Below are 15844 nucleotides of genomic sequence, written 5' to 3' on the forward strand. Positions count from 1 at the left end.
GAACTACCTGAATCACTGTGCAATTATGAACGCAGCTGAACTACCAACAAGCAACAGCAAAATAGAGTTAATCTAGTTTAACTGCATCGACATCGCAACTCCTTAAGCCTGAATAAACACTTTTGGAGTAACACTAAAACCAGAGCAACAAAAAAGGATGTAAGGGCACTACTACAGCAAATCCCATCTTTGTCATCTCACCAACATGAAATCTCTTAAAAACAGGTGTGTGTTTCCTATACTGACACTCTTTCTCCCCCCTGTTTGACTCTTTCTTCGCCCAACACTGAAATTCCCAAGTTTCCTCTGTGCCCTTCGCTGCACCATCCGTCTGCCCTGCCAGCGATTCACCATCGTGCCCTCCTCATTATCTCTTTGTTACCCCAGGCTTTAAAGAAATGCTGTCCTTAGCTGTGCACCCTCTGCATGCCACCCTCCCCCACGCACACACAGACCAACCACCTACACTTAAAAAAGAGATTTTATGCTTATTTTGGACATACTCCAAAATAAGCATAAAATATCTGAACAAGTGCTTGGATTTCATAATAAATGTATGTATATGTATATGTATACATATATATATAGATATATAGATATATATATATATATTCATTCTCATATTCAGATTTCAAATAGATTTTCTTTGAGGGAAAACCTCTGTGATCCATGTCTACTTCAATGGAGATACAGCAGACTTGCTTTGATATATATTTCACCTGGTTTTTATAATTCATACGCGTTCTACCAGGATTTGTGCAGAAAAAGTTTGGTGGTTTCATGTTGTTTCACTTCTATGTTTGTGGATACGTAACCTCCTCAGTTTTTGTTTTTTTGTCTTTTTTGCAAGAAAAAAAAAGTTTTTAATGCTTTTTTTTAAATTTTAGAGCTCCTCTAATTTTGTTGGTAATTCACCATTTCCAGAGGTGATAGAGATCTGAGGCACAAACCATCTGTCCTGCAGCCCGAGCGATGTGACCTGAGGACTTTGCAGCGCCACACTCCACCAGATTGGGGGTTTTTTTCTATCTGCAGCCTTGTGACAGAGGGACGAATTTACTGAGATGAAGGCTGTGACCTGCCAATCGAGGAGGTCTGAAACCGTGACATGAGCCCATTTAATGTTGGTAGGATTCGTTTTCTCAGCTGCTGAGTGAGACGTTTGAAGCCTGTGAGCCACAGCCAAGAAAAGTCTGTAACTTTTTTGTTATTCTTTCTCACTCTTCTCTCCATTTTATCTGTTTAAATCCTGTATTGTCATATTTCCTGTTATCTTACCTCCCAAGTGATGAACTTACTGTATTTTGTTACAAATACACAATTTGTATCCATTATTTTACTTAAGTACATGAATACAGAAAGAAAGAGGGGGGAATGGCATAGAAACAGAAAGATACAAAGAAGGCAGCAACCATGTCTTACAACTTCAAACGGCAATAAAAATCCATCCCAAAGATCTGCTGAGCTTTTTAATACCGTTATCATCTCTTGCCAACATGTTTTTTTCATTAAATATAATTTCTAATGTAGCTTCTATGTTTGAGGAGGATGTGTCTTTCCTTACTCATAGGATCAACAATTCCAACTGTTGCATTATGTGGCCAAGATTGACTGGAATGTATAAATATTCCTGTATCTGCTTTGCATTTCCAGCATATGTCGCTGGACATCAAGTGTAAGCAAGCCCGATCTTGTCTGATCTCAGACGGGACACCATTGGGAAATACCAGGTGCTGTAAGGTTGGGGGCAGCTATGGCTAGAGCAGGTCAGCTACTAATCAGAAAATTGGTGGTTCAATCCCTGGCAAGATACTAAACCCCAAGTTTTCCCCATTGTGTGAGGCATGTTGTATCCAAGTGCTCAAGTAGAGCAGAACAGCATCATATGAACTGGTCCATTTACTATGAAGTTTAGAGGGAGAAAAAATAAAATGTAATACATAGTTACAATGTATCTATGTTCCTTTTGCCAAATGATCATCGGATTATTAAACGCATCATTTTTAAATTGGTTGAATATTTTAGAAAACACAGCTGCCTAATGCACCATCTCAGGAGAATCCAAAAAATTCCCTCACTGGGTTCTTGTCCATGATAAATTAGCCTTTGGTAATACAGTCTGTCAGTGGTAGATATTTCCAAAAATTCTCTGTCTTTGCCAAGCCATATTACCGAAACATGTCAGTGAAAGACAGGATCACTCCATCCAAATGAAGGTCTGTTATTTCGCGCTATTGTTTCCAATGCAATCAATTTTACCCTGATCGTTACGGCAGGATTGTGCCATAGCGGCACACAAGACTGAAATGCCACAGCCCACACATCTGTATGTGTACATTTACCCAAATGGCTCCAGAATGAGCCAGTGCTGTCCATTAGTAACTGGGTCATGTGAGAGACCATGCAAAAATCTTCAATTGTGATCAAGCTTAAGATTTTCAGTGACATTTTAAAAGAATCCTGAACAGGAAGAATTCTGAATGCTAAAGATGTCAGATGTGACACACCCTAAGAGCCAGTCAGCACCCAAAATAGAAAACATTCATGCTTTTTGTGTTGGACAAATTATCAGTATATTCTAATCATCTGAGGTGCAAAAGTAAAGAAGTTGATTACACATGAATGTTTACTCTTTGTCAATCAAAAAAATAGCCTTGAGTTTTATGTGGACCAAAAACAACTTCTTGATGAGCTTTACTGGCAAAAGCAAGCAGTCAAAAAGTTGTCAAAAAAAATTGCCATTACATGTTTCCTCCTCGTTCTCTCAGCTGCTGCTAAATTGATCTTAGTTCCTGAGTAAACTAGTGCATTTAAGATTTCACTTTAAGCTCCTGTTGATGGCTCACTAGTAAGCCTCCTCTCTCAGCTACATGACCTTGTAATACCAGACAACTCGGTATGTCGTTTACAATTCACAGGCTGAGGTGTTTTATCTGTCTCAGCGGTCTTTGAAGTCGAGGCTCCGGGGCTCTGAAACGGAGGAAACCAGCTGGTGGTGTCATTAACATCTCCTAAACCCCTATTTAAAACGGACTGTTGAAAATTTATGCAAGTATTTCCCTGACTATATTCATTTTTTTCCACTTTATTTCAGGTCATATCCTTCTTTAAATTGTCTTTTAGCTTACAACTTTTCATGTCATCAGTTTCATTTTATTTGAATACTCAATTTAAAGGACCTTGTAACAGATTTTTTTTTTTATTTGCTGTCCAGAGTGAAGCCCTTTCTAAGAGCTTAAATAAAGATGATTATGTCGGCAGGACCGAGCCGATGACGTGTGCTGATTAGGACGATATCCCAATCCTTCATATATACAGGATTTTAGAGCTCCCTCAGACCTCGGCTGCACGGGCTTCATTAAAAGCAGCCTCATAGCTCAGGCACAAGGAAAATAGAGACCAGCGCCAGCTCAAAGACACTGACATGACAATATATTACAACACCTAACATTATTCTAAGAGTATCTAAGAGCGTCATTTACACTGTAGAAAATATGTCGAGCATCTCGTACCTGCGGTGTCTGGCGTACTTCCCGCTGACATGACCGCTGCCATCACAGCCGGGGGTGGGACAGCTGAGAAGGAAACACACATCGTCAGAAAAAACCAAGCAGCACATCATCTGTCCTTCAGCAAGTCTCGATTTTATTTTCCTGTACCGCACGCAGACCATCTCAATCCAGCACGCAAAATATAATGATAACTGAGGTTCATCCAGGGCTGCACGTTCAGCATATTTATATCTATCATTCATGCCCAGCTGTAGTTTTTTTTTAGCTTGTATATCTTCTTAAGACTTGCTCTTACATGTGCTTTTCTGAATTTTTTATCTTCTCCTAGTATTTCTGTTCTCCTTGTGTACATACTGTTATGCACATTTTAACAGTTAAGTATGTTTTTTTGCATCTATGAGATGTATCGAGAGAAAATATCCTCATAAAGGTTACCATACAGTCAGATTAATGCACGTTAATTAGATGCTTATTAGGTCCTATAAGCATGGTATTACCTGTTACATCTACACTTACAAGGGTTTTAATCTGAGACAGTAACTTCTGTACACAAAGCAGTCTCTAATGGTCATGAAATTTGTTCATTTTAAAGGTACAGTGAGTTATTTTTTGAGGTTATTTAATAGAAAAAATCTTGTACACATAAATATTCACTGATTTGTGTGTAATAAACTGAAGCACTCTCATAAACTCAGAATTGATACATTAAAAACACATAGGTGTGGGCACCACTTTGTGGAAGCTGCCATGTTGTCCCACCATGTTGAATACAGTGGCCGAGTTGGACCACATTTTATGTATGTGGCTAAAGACACATATGCAGTACGGAAAACATGTAGGAGAGGAGAAATCGTAGGCGTTTTATTTGTGGTGGAGGCAAAATTTTAATTCTTGCCTGCACCTTCAGACTCAAGATATGAAGGATCATAGCTAAGGTTTGTCTTCTGAGAATAGTTCCTCTACAACAAAGAAGTGAAAAAATGAAGGAAAGCGACAACCCGACCAGCGCTGGGATAAAACGACACTAAATACAGAGAGAGAAGGATTTTAACCCTTTAAGACCTACCATAGAACCAAGTGCGCCAGAGCTCATCTGTATAATTTTACATGCTGTAGTGCCATTTTGGGGAGTATTTCAAGTTGTTATACATCAATACAACCATTATATCCCAAATTTTAATAATATGTATGCATTAAGTCTATAGTAACTACATAAATTGCAAAAAAGTGCAATAAACTATGAAAAATTGAAAATTGTTTTGATTTTTTTTTACACATATTTCTAGTTAGAGAAATTTTAGAGGGATATCCCTCAAAACTGTAAATGTGAAAAAGTTGCACAGGAAATGTATTTTGAGTGTCTTCATAGTTTTATTTTTGAACGTTGAAAAAAGCAGCCCAACTGGGAATAAATGTGAATTACCACAAAGTCACAATTTATACAGATTTAAAGGGAATAACGTGGACATTAGCACAAAGAAAAGGTAAAAATGGAAAACTACTCACAACCGTGTGAAGCTGGTGTAAACTCAGCATTAGTAACATCCCACATTTGTCCACATTTAGCTTGTTGTGATCTGGACTCTCTATCTGTGATTTTTTTTTTTTCACCTTTGGACTCCATTGTAGTTCCTCTAAATTCAAGGCCACTGCCTGCTTTTCATTGAATTATTCCTACAGTCGGCAATCAGACAGACAACAGCGCTTCAACTCAGCCTCTTCATTCATTTCTAATCCACAGGGGCACCAATACAAAAGGCTTCAGCCAAAAATGCAAGGATAACAGTTATTTTTTTTTCCTTCAGCACAATATGATGACCTTTTCCAGCAAAACTGTGCAGTGCTGGCCAATCAAATACAAGCAATTGTACATAAAAGCATAATTCACTTATTAGGCCCCCAGAAACACTGACTGGAATACTGATGACAAACGAATGTTTGAGTTTTATTATCACCTTACATCCTGCTCATCAAAGAGGTTCAATTAATTTTTTTATATAGCACCAAATCACAATAACGGTTGCCTCAAGGCATTTTATACTGTAAGATAAGGACTGTACAATAATACAGAGAAACCCCAACAACCAGAGGACAGTAGGAAGGAAAAACTCCCTTTTAACAGGAAGAAGCCGGCAGACCAGGCTCAGGGAGGAGAAGCCATCTACCACAGCCAGTTGTGGTTGAGGCCAGAGATAATAATAACCAATAATTAAATGCAGATTGGTGTATAAACATATAGTGATTGAAAAAGAAACACTCAGTGCATCATTGTAATCCCCCACAGCCTAGGCCTACTGCAGCATACTTTAACTAAGGGAGGAATCAGGGTCACCTGATCCAGCCCTAACTGCTTTATCAAAAAGTAAAGTTTTAAGCCTAATCTTAAAAGTAGAGATAGTGTCTGTCTCCCGAGAGAGGTTACAACAAAAGATTTGGAAACTGAAATTTCAGTAGCAGATCAAAAATCAGTTCATGCTCATTGCTTGCACGGATTAATACATTTTAACTGGTTATCGCAAACAAGTGTACCTTCTACCCAGTTAAATCGTTATAATAAAGACATATTTATGTACTAATAACAGTTGTACTGAGATGCTTCACAGAAAGATTAAAATTTTTGGAAAGAGTTCAGCATGGCATATGAGAAAATTATCTCAAAGGAAATTCCACTAGAACCAAAGCTGTTTCTACAGAGGAAAATGAACCTCATTAATGAACCTCAGTTCTTTAAGAACCAAAAAGATAACAGATAATCTTTTTGGAAAAGTAACTCATAGATCTAATCATGTCAAAACTTCCTTCTGCTGATTTTTTTGTGGGATGGGATTATTTTTTTAATGATTGATATATTTGTCTGTTTTTGTGAAGTGGACTTTTTGTTTTCACAGTGTGAGTTTCTTTGGGTTTCATGTCCTGAACAGATTGTTATTTGGTTTCTATATTTGTTTTCCATTGTAGCAGCAGAAAATAAGGAAAACCATAATAGGTCTACTTTGAAATTTTATGCTTAGGGACCCACGGCACCTAATGGTCTGTTTTGATACAGAAAAACTCCACAGACTCAGACTTGTCTGCTGAAAAATGAGCTTATTTAGAAGGTCCCACCAGAAGGATCCATCCATCCTCTTAACGACAAACACAGTTCACACCTACAAAATTTAGAATCACCAGTTAATTTAACACACGCGTCTTTGGAGTGGGGCAGAAAACCAGAGGAGCTGGTGAGAACCCACAAGCACAGGGAAACATGCAAACTCCATGCAGCCAGTGTGGTGGATTCAGACCCTGTTACTGTGATGCAACAGTGCTAACCACTGGACCACTCCTCCCATTGAAAGAAAAGAAAGTGCCCTATCTAAATTAACAGTATCACTTTCAGAGTCATCTTCTATGGCTGCTGTTTTTGTTCATGGATATCCCGTTCAGACCGCCTGCACGCGTGCACCTGCGATTTCAGCATGGACCTCATGTGCAGTTTGCAGGAAATTTTGCAAGACTTGGCTCCGTGCAACACTGTCCTCTTTGCCAAAATGAAATTCAAATTTAAGGGATCCAGCGGACATCACAGAAGCGCGAGTGTTTGGGTCAGAGAGCAGCCTTTGACAGAGCGATGTAAAGTTGTTAGTCATGCTGGAAGCAAAGCAGCGCAGCAAGAGGAGATGATGTTTTTGTCCCAGGGATTTAGTTTGTTTGTCTTCTCATTACATGAAAAAACCCACACACAAGCATGCACTGTTTGCAGATTACTTTACACATGCATCTCTACTTGTTCCCTTTCTGATTATCAGTCTTCCCTTGCAGCATCATAAACCCCTGTGAAGCACAGGCTGTTGGACAAAACCTTAAAAATCACATCTGTGATCCAATTTTGATTTCCTGGATTATGTTTTGCATCTTTTTTTATCAGCATTTGTTCTGGTTCATTAAGACAGATGTGGAACATTTTCATCTGTCAGCAGCAGCTTTAATAGTTTTTGTCTCTTTATGTATTTATTAATTTATTTTTTTTATTTCTGCATCACGGCTGTAGATTTCTCCCGAGCTCTGAGTCACGCTTTCAGACCTCTTTGCAGTGAAGACACGCAGACTGTGCAGCCAAATCACGCCGCCTGCCTTCAGGGACTCCACACCCAGCACGACCTCTGACCCCGCACCGCAGAGCTCCACCCACCCTTCCACCCACCCGACATCACCTGATCTATATGCTTTGCAACCTCGGGCTAAAATGAGAGCTGCTCGAAAATAGAGGTGAGGCTCACGAGCGCAGAGAGGCAGAGGAGGTGGAGAACAGAGGGGAGGAGGTTAAAGAGGAGGAAGAAGAGTAGGACTGCAGGTAGGTAAATGAGAGGAACTGGAACAAGGAGTGGAAGTAAAAGAGAGGGAAAATGAGAAGTAGGAAGACAAAAAGAGAGTGACGGAGAGGTGAAGAAGAAGGGGAAAAAGCCAAATGGAGGAGGAACAGAAGGAGAAAGAGGAGAGGAGGAGAAGGAGATGGTTTGTTCAAGGTGAGGCAGCTCATCAACCGGTGTGGGAGCTGAGACTGATAGCACTGCATTATTGATCCCAGCACAGCTTTGTGTGTGTGTGTGTGTGTGTGTGTGTGTGTGTGTGTGTGTGTGTGTGTGTGTGTGTGTGGTTAGAGCCAAACACACATGGTAAAACTTTTTTTTTTTTTTAAAGCATCAGCGCTTTAGACCTTAACCTTAACGAGCCCGAGTTTGAAATTACAAAATGTTGTTTCTCTTTTGCGGTGAGATATTTCCACTTGTTTCCACAGCAGCTGAATATGCCTTTGACTTCAGCATTATTCTCCCGATCACAGTGCAATAATCAGTCTTACTGATGTCAGCACAGTGACATCCAGTACTATTGAAACAGTTTCAAGTCGCTCTCATCTGAAGAGCATTTTTTAGATTCATTGTGAGACTGAAAGGCTTGCTGTGTGCTAAACCTCCCGGAGCTAAAGTTTAGACACAGTCATGTGACGCGATACAACGGCTTTCTTTAAATCTGCAGCCTCTGATCTTCTGTTTCTCTGATTATTGTTTGCAATTATTCAAATCTACTGATTGAAGTTGATTGAAAATGACTGCTTTCCCACTCCTATCATCTATCAGTATGTCACAGATAAGCGGACACACAAACAGAAAAATGTTCACCCAATCTGTTTTTTTTCCACCAAACATCCAGTCGTGCATTATAATATTATATAAAGGGGACTCGTTATACTAGCTCCATACTTTTCTTGGAGTATGCATGATTCATACCTCAAAACTATTCTTCTTTATCTTGTAGTTGTACTTTACGTATCCTGTCAGTTCAGTCAGCTCATCTCCTCAATCCAATTCAGCCTTCTTCTGTTTGGCAGGCTCTTCTCAAGGGAGCTGCTCGGCCACAGAGCTCCCGGCACACAGTATTTGTGCTGATGTTAATGGCAGAGGAGGTTCAGAGCTCTGCAGTTGTTCAGTCAGCAGAGCGTTGGTGACTTTTAGGCTCTGTGCAGGTTGGCGCTCCCCAATCCTGCACTGGAACTTTACATTATCTGCAACTTTGTAGCTGAGTTGCCACAGCAATGCTTCCACTTGCTAATAACACAGAAATCAGTTGATCATGAAACATTGAGCTGGCGTAATGTTAAAGCACCACCCTCGACTTCAACCACACATTCTCTCACAGTTGGTAAACGCAGACTGTGGCTGGATTCTTGATTTTATACCTGTGTGGCAATGGGGCTGAAAACACCTGAATAAGAGGTGTGACATTGCCTATTTAAATTTCAGTTATGCTTCATCATTCTAAGATGAGAATAGGAGCGTGATCTGAGTTAATGCAAAAAAAGCTAACAAAGTTAAGACATTTGCATAAGAAACACCAAAACTGATCCGACACATCAGGTCAGGGTCATGTGACGTTATGCACCCTTTGTCCTCTTCCCCAAACTTAAATTTAAAATTAAAGGTCATTTTTATGCACACAAGGAAATCCAAATCACATCATGAAAGCACATGTTCTCGCCTCAGAAATGGACTGCAAAAGGAGACAACCTTGAAGGGGATAACAGCTAGATTACAGTCAGGTATGATTTTTGCTTTTTTCCTTTTGTTTTCTGCAGCCAGAAACATATCAGGCACACCGGGATTTAGACGAGAGTTTGTCCCCACAGCGTGCTCATCAAATGTTGACATTTCCTGGGTACAAGCTGAAATTGCAGCCCAATGGTTACACCAGAAGAGAGTTCAAGGGGGCCACCAAAACACCATCCGCAGGGAACTGTAAATGTCCACCATTAGCTGTACTCATTAGTCATCCCAGAAATTACTGCAGCTAAAGTTAAAATTCATCGCTGTGGTGCAGCATTAGCTGCAGCTCTGATTCCCACTGAGCTGACAGATGTGATGTATTTATTTAGCAATTTAAATTAAGTCATGGTAGAATTTTAATTTCACTTGCCCCCCCCCCCAAATCTGCCGCATCACACTGCAATGACAAATTTATTTGTACATGTTTATCCCCGAAGATTAGTCAGATTAGTCAGCGACTGTGATGAAAAAATAAAACCGACGAACACATTTAAGTGATTGGTCATGATGTTCTTATAATATTTTGCAGTATTTACTCTGTGAATCATTTCCACGATTTACTGCTGACTTTGCCCTGTCCATGTCTGGCCCTCACCAGCACCCATCAGATTTAAATTCCGGGTGAATCACGCCGAGTTTTCTGCTCCTTCGCTCCGGGCTCACACGGCACAGGCAGGACATGTTGTTTACAGTAAAGCGCTGACCTGGATCAAACCGGGTTCGACCATAATCTGCTGCACACACCAATATTTGTCAGTTTTACTAAATGAGATTAAGTGAAGCAGAAACCTGCCCTTCTCACACACACACATTTACACACACACATAGGTAGCAGTGGTATTCAGCACTCACTGTCAGGAGCTGCTGCTGATTCTCTCTAGTCAGTCATCAAAATTTAATGAATTACTGGCTGCATTTAATTTAAATTAGCTGTTCGTGTAATACACAGCGTTGGACAAATTAACACGCGACCGACGGTATTTATTTATCGCCTTCGAGCTCAGCTCAGGCTCAAAAATCTGGTGCACTGCATCAGGCCGATTCCTGTATTTCACAGGCTGGACCCCAGCAGCAGACGTGGTGGGCCTGAGAATAAGAACTGCGAGATGATGGATCGAAATGACATATAACTGATTATACAGGAAAAGTCTCTCAGTAATATTTTCTTTGATGAATGCTAGCTGCCTCAATACAAAGCCAAAATGCAATAAAAAAAAAGAAGGAAAAAATAGAGCAGTACAGTGATGGATGCACGAGATCAGCAGAGGTTTACCTACCTGAATAACTCCTGTGTTACTGCTTCCACGGCGGCTGCAGACAGGGACACAACAACAAAGATTAATGTTAACGCTTTCAACAGTCACGAGCCAACAATAATAAACACATCCACTGTAATTGTGCTTCAGATGATCCCACTGTTGTTAGCATGAAGTGGAGGCAGAAATACAACCTGTAAAATATGTTAAAATTTCCACATTTACTAACTGGACATCACTAGAATGGTATCTTTTAATTTTACTCTTGTAGACAAACTTACCTTCACCTTTTATAATGCAACAGGTCACCGAGGATTATAAGAGAAACCTTATAATAGAGTCACTTAGGCTTTTCAAGCGACCCACGCTAAAAATGATATTTAAACCTAATCCTGTGTGCAGAGGTTAACAGGTTGGGTCCTGCTTTCAGGCGTCATTGTGCTTTTCTACCTTAACTGAGCCCTTAGAGATCTTTCTAAGGTACAAGCCACATTGACCCGCTTACACACACACACATGCATTCATACATCTCTTTATTATATGTCCTTTATCATGCACACAATCACACTCCAATGGATGCATCACAGGCAATTTGGATTTCAATACCTTGCACAGGGACACTTTGACATGGAGACTTTTCACAAGGAACAGATGTTGAAAGATTTGTTACATTCAAATTTGTGTGAATAAAGGTTTTGGGACAGGAGCAGCTAACATATTAGATGTCTAATTTGGCTTTTTCCTAATGGATGGTGATTCATTCAGCGATCTTGAGCCACGCTGGCAAAAAAAAAAAACCCTTGTAAAACCTGACAGGCAGATGGACAAACACATACCTCTGACTCCTTTGGATCGTGTTCGATGGCGTTTTTCAACTGCATTCACCTCCATCTGCAGAGGGAAAACAAGTTAGCTTTCTGAAACTGCAGTGGCAGAAGTAGTTGTGTTCATATTTCCGTGAGGCACTGTGCCACCTCTGCTTTAAGCTGTCCTTGGAGACATGAGGACTTTAATTCCCATTTGCAGCATTCACATCAGCATCAAAGTCATTAATTACAAGCGGGAAAGCCAAGTTTCCAGAAGCTCTGACAGATACTGTTTAGACTAAATAGTGCAAACAAAAAGCTAATGTGGATATGTTAAAGTAACATTTAATTTATATAGACAGTTCTGCAGTAAAACAGCTGAATGCGTGATTTATAGTTCTGCATTAAACCTGCGATAAAGGCTACGGCGTCGCTCCATACCCCAGCCTAAACTGTAGCCTGGCCTGCACCCCAAGAATCCTAATAGGTCTGTCTGTGTAAACACATTAAGGTATATTAACTACCACAAAGACCAAACCTCCTGAAAGAAAATGTAATAGTGCAGCGGTGTGACAATCTGCTGAACATTTAGACTCAATCGGCCCTGATTTCTTCTCTCCTTCCTGTGTTGCAGCTGTTGTTCAGCTTAGTTTTTCTTATGATTGCAGAGGAACCCAAACACACCAGTGCACAAGTTTGCAAATAATGATATCACCGACTACAGCAAGGATTTAATGCATTACTCTATCTTAAGATTTCGGTTTAGGTTCTTTGTTCTCATGTGGCTGATATAAAACCACTTAAACCACCACTTGGAAACCACTCTGAACAACTCTTTATATGGACTACTGAAGCCATTACAACCATACACCCCCTGTAGACTTACTAATCAGTCAGTCTTTAACCCGTTAGCTCTGGAGCTCCCTGTTTCCTGCTGAATACTAGGTGAGAGAAAGCCCACCTGACCTGACTCTCTTGAAATTGTCCAGAGTTTGTGCACAAAAAAGGGTTTAATTGCAGCGATTATCAGATTATCAGATTATCAGATTATCAGATGGCTGCTGGAATTATAATTTTTGAGGTTTTTGTCCCAGGATCAGAACAAATCAACTATAAAAATGCAACCACCGCCATACTGTGAGCCAAAAAGAATAGAAACACCAGTCAGTTGTGACAATACCTGGCTGTAGCTCAGTGTGGCACCTCTGTATCTGCTGTTGGTTCTGTAGCTTTAGACTTCAAATTCAAATCTCAGACACCATCTTCCAGAGTCATGATCTGCAAAAAAAAAAAAAAAACCACTTTCTCAGTTCTGCTGCCAGTTTGTTGTCTGCAGCTGTTTGCTCTGAGGTAGTTTCCTTTAGCGAGACACTGTGTGCGGAAAGGTGGGGAACTTCATTGTCTCTGTGAAATGTATAATTATAAAGCCTAATGACATTTCAAGACTTGAGAGACTGGTGCCAAACACAGTCTAAACATTTCACTGATATTTACAAATGTGAGATTTAATTCATCCAGTCAATTAGGTGTTTCTCATGAGAGGTCCTTGAAAGTCACTGCTAAACACATTTCAGAAACCCGTAGCATGACCTGCAAATTATGGATAATAAGGCCATCTACACAGAAATCTTACCCCTGGAAGGATAACGCGCTTCAAAGACATACCTGACTGAATTATCAGCATAAAAGAAGAGCATCTCCCTTCACGTTTGATTAAAAAAGGTGCAAGTCTATGTAAAAGCATAACAAAACTATGACTCCTAAGGAGCATCTGAGCACAAGCAGCATTTTAGTCAGCAAGTAACAAAAACCCAAAACTCCCCCACGCCTCGACATCGATCACCTTTAAAAGAGGGTCAGAGCCTCCCCGTTTTTACCGCAGAAGAAAAGCACTTTGAAACTGCGCACGAAAGGTCTTCTCCTAATGACTTTGCACACGTCGGCATCGGCGTCTGCAGGCAGACATTTGTGTTCCTGAAACAGTCGTGGTATTTATGTGTTTTCGAGGCTTGAATTCCTTCCCATCAACACATTTCTCATCAGGCCGCGTCGACATCTGTTGAGTTTTGCACATGTAGACGAAGCTGAGAGTTTGCAGGGCTCAAAACTCCACGTTTCGGAGGCAAGAGGCAAGAATAATTAGATCGATCACACCAGAGTCACGTTTCAAGTCCTACACTAACCCACAGATTTATTTTTTATTTTTACACTTTCACAGTAAATATATTCTGTTAGGGTTTGACAGTAAAACCAAATTTGGTCACTGTTTTGATTTGTTATTCCTTCTCATGTTTCTGATGTTTATATACTTTGTCTCCCTCTGTTTTGAACATGTGGTACTTTTGCTTGCCCCCCTTGTTTCCACTTCCTGTTCCACACTGAAAAAACAATATTCTTGAAGCAAAAACATTTTTAGTAAAATGCAACTGAAATATATATATTTTTTTATAGTTTTATTGAAATAATGGGAATAATGGGATTCCCATGATGCACTGAGTATTTCTTCTTCAGTCACTATCTGTTAATAGATCTCTCTGCACTGAATCATACTTGTTAATAATCTCTGTCTCTTTTCCACAGCATGTCTTCTATCATGTCTTCCTTCTCTCTCCTCAAACGGTCGCAGCAGATGGCCGCACCTCCCTGAGCCTGGTTCTGCCGGAGGTTTCTTCCTGGTAAAAGGGAGTTTTTCCTTCTCACTGTCGCCAAAGTGCTTGCTCATAGAGGGTCATATGATTGTTGGGTTTTCCTCTGTATGTATTATTGTAGGGTCTACCTTAGATTATAAAGCACCTTGAGGTGACTGTTGCTGTGATTTCGTGCTGAATAAATAAAATTGAATTGAAATTATTAATTATTAAGAAAAATATGTTTGTTATTACCAATTGAGTAGATTTCATCTGGTCAGAATCCATTAAATTGAACCCTTTAAACATTTATGTAACAAAACTACTACCTCTCCTCATTAGTTTCATCTTCATGTGCATCATAGCAGGTCAATGATTGCACAGGTATATTGTTAAATATAGTTAAATATCAGAATAGATTCATTTTAGGTGATGTTCTTTGCCATAAACCTTTTAATGATCTTATTTTGTTGTGAGGAGCACCACAGAGAAGACCCATGGACGTAGTGAAGGAGGACATACAGAGGTTGGTGTGACAGGGTGAGATGAAGGCTGATGGTCTGCTCTGGAGATCCTCAAAGGGAGCAGCCGAAGGAAGAAATCTCTTATATGATGTACTGCATTTTTAAATAGGTAGTAGAAAGCTGAGTGCATGACATCAACACTAACTTGTCCACTGTGGGAATTGTTGAGGGCCACTTAGATGCCAGAGAAAGTATAGTGTGACTATAGCACACACTATGATAAATGAAACTGGGAGTGATTTAGGGCACTGTTTAAGATTCTCATAATGTGCTTCTGTGAAATATGATGCAATGTTAAAAAACCATTAATGCAGCGCTGAGATCAGTAAAATCCCAACCAAACCAACGCACTGCATCTTTTCGACATTTTAAGCAACGCAAAAACCACATCTTGGGCTAAAATGAGCCCCCCAAAAATCTCCACAGAATCTTGCTGCGAGGTTTTCAATGCAAAGAGCAACATAAGACGGAGCGAAACAAGAGTGAAACAACAGTTTGATCATGAAGACGTGAACACAGCAGCTCCGAGTGCGTGTCTCTCCTCGGCTGCAGTGCAGCTCGGGGGGGTTTGCAGCCTTAATATAAATGTAAATTCTGGACAGCCTCGCCTGAACTCTCAACCAGCTCCCATTATGTTTCCACAGCATACCAAGGCTGGGTGCATCTAAGGCCGCCACTTCACTGAGCGCGCTCCAACGCGCCCTACATCAAACACAGTCTTCCCTCCCTCTGCTGTGAAGAGCTGAGCCGAAAAAAAAGATTCCTCCACCTCCCTGGAAACTATACGACTGAGTGGGCTGCACGCTTAATGTGCGCACATTAATGTGAGTTTGAGCGCGTGCAGAGGGTGCGCTAACCTCACTACTGTGTCTTTATGAATGTGCACTTCTATAGGCTGCGTCCTCTTTCTGGTTCTCTTTGTCTTTCTGAGGAACGCGCTCAGGTTTTGGACACGAGGACTTTCAGGATTGCAAGGACATTTCTGGAAAGTGAGGAGATTTGTGTAGAGGTATATTCTTAGACAGAATGAAGGGGGAAA

At 40.4% G+C, this 15844-nt stretch overlaps 1 protein-coding gene across 2 annotated transcripts in view; it reads right to left on the minus strand.

Annotated features, from left to right (window-relative positions):
• The window catches only part of myt1la (myelin transcription factor 1-like, a), an 88425-nt gene that overhangs the window by 55661 nt on the left and 16920 nt on the right, over positions 1 to 15844 (minus strand). For both annotated transcript variants that reach the window (XM_039599391.1, XM_039599392.1), the window contains exons 2-5: positions 12835 to 12932; positions 11685 to 11739; positions 10870 to 10903; positions 3513 to 3575 (exon numbers count right to left, since the gene is read on the minus strand). In XM_039599391.1, the coding sequence (XP_039455325.1) occupies positions 3513 to 3575; positions 10870 to 10903; positions 11685 to 11739 (152 nt within the window). In that variant the 5' untranslated portion in view covers positions 12835 to 12932. The remainder of the gene's footprint in view (positions 1 to 3512; positions 3576 to 10869; positions 10904 to 11684; positions 11740 to 12834; positions 12933 to 15844) is intronic.

Source organism: Oreochromis aureus, linkage group 15 (assembly GCF_013358895.1).
Source record: "Oreochromis aureus strain Israel breed Guangdong linkage group 15, ZZ_aureus, whole genome shotgun sequence".
Classification (NCBI taxonomy): domain Eukaryota; kingdom Metazoa; phylum Chordata; class Actinopteri; order Cichliformes; family Cichlidae; genus Oreochromis; species Oreochromis aureus.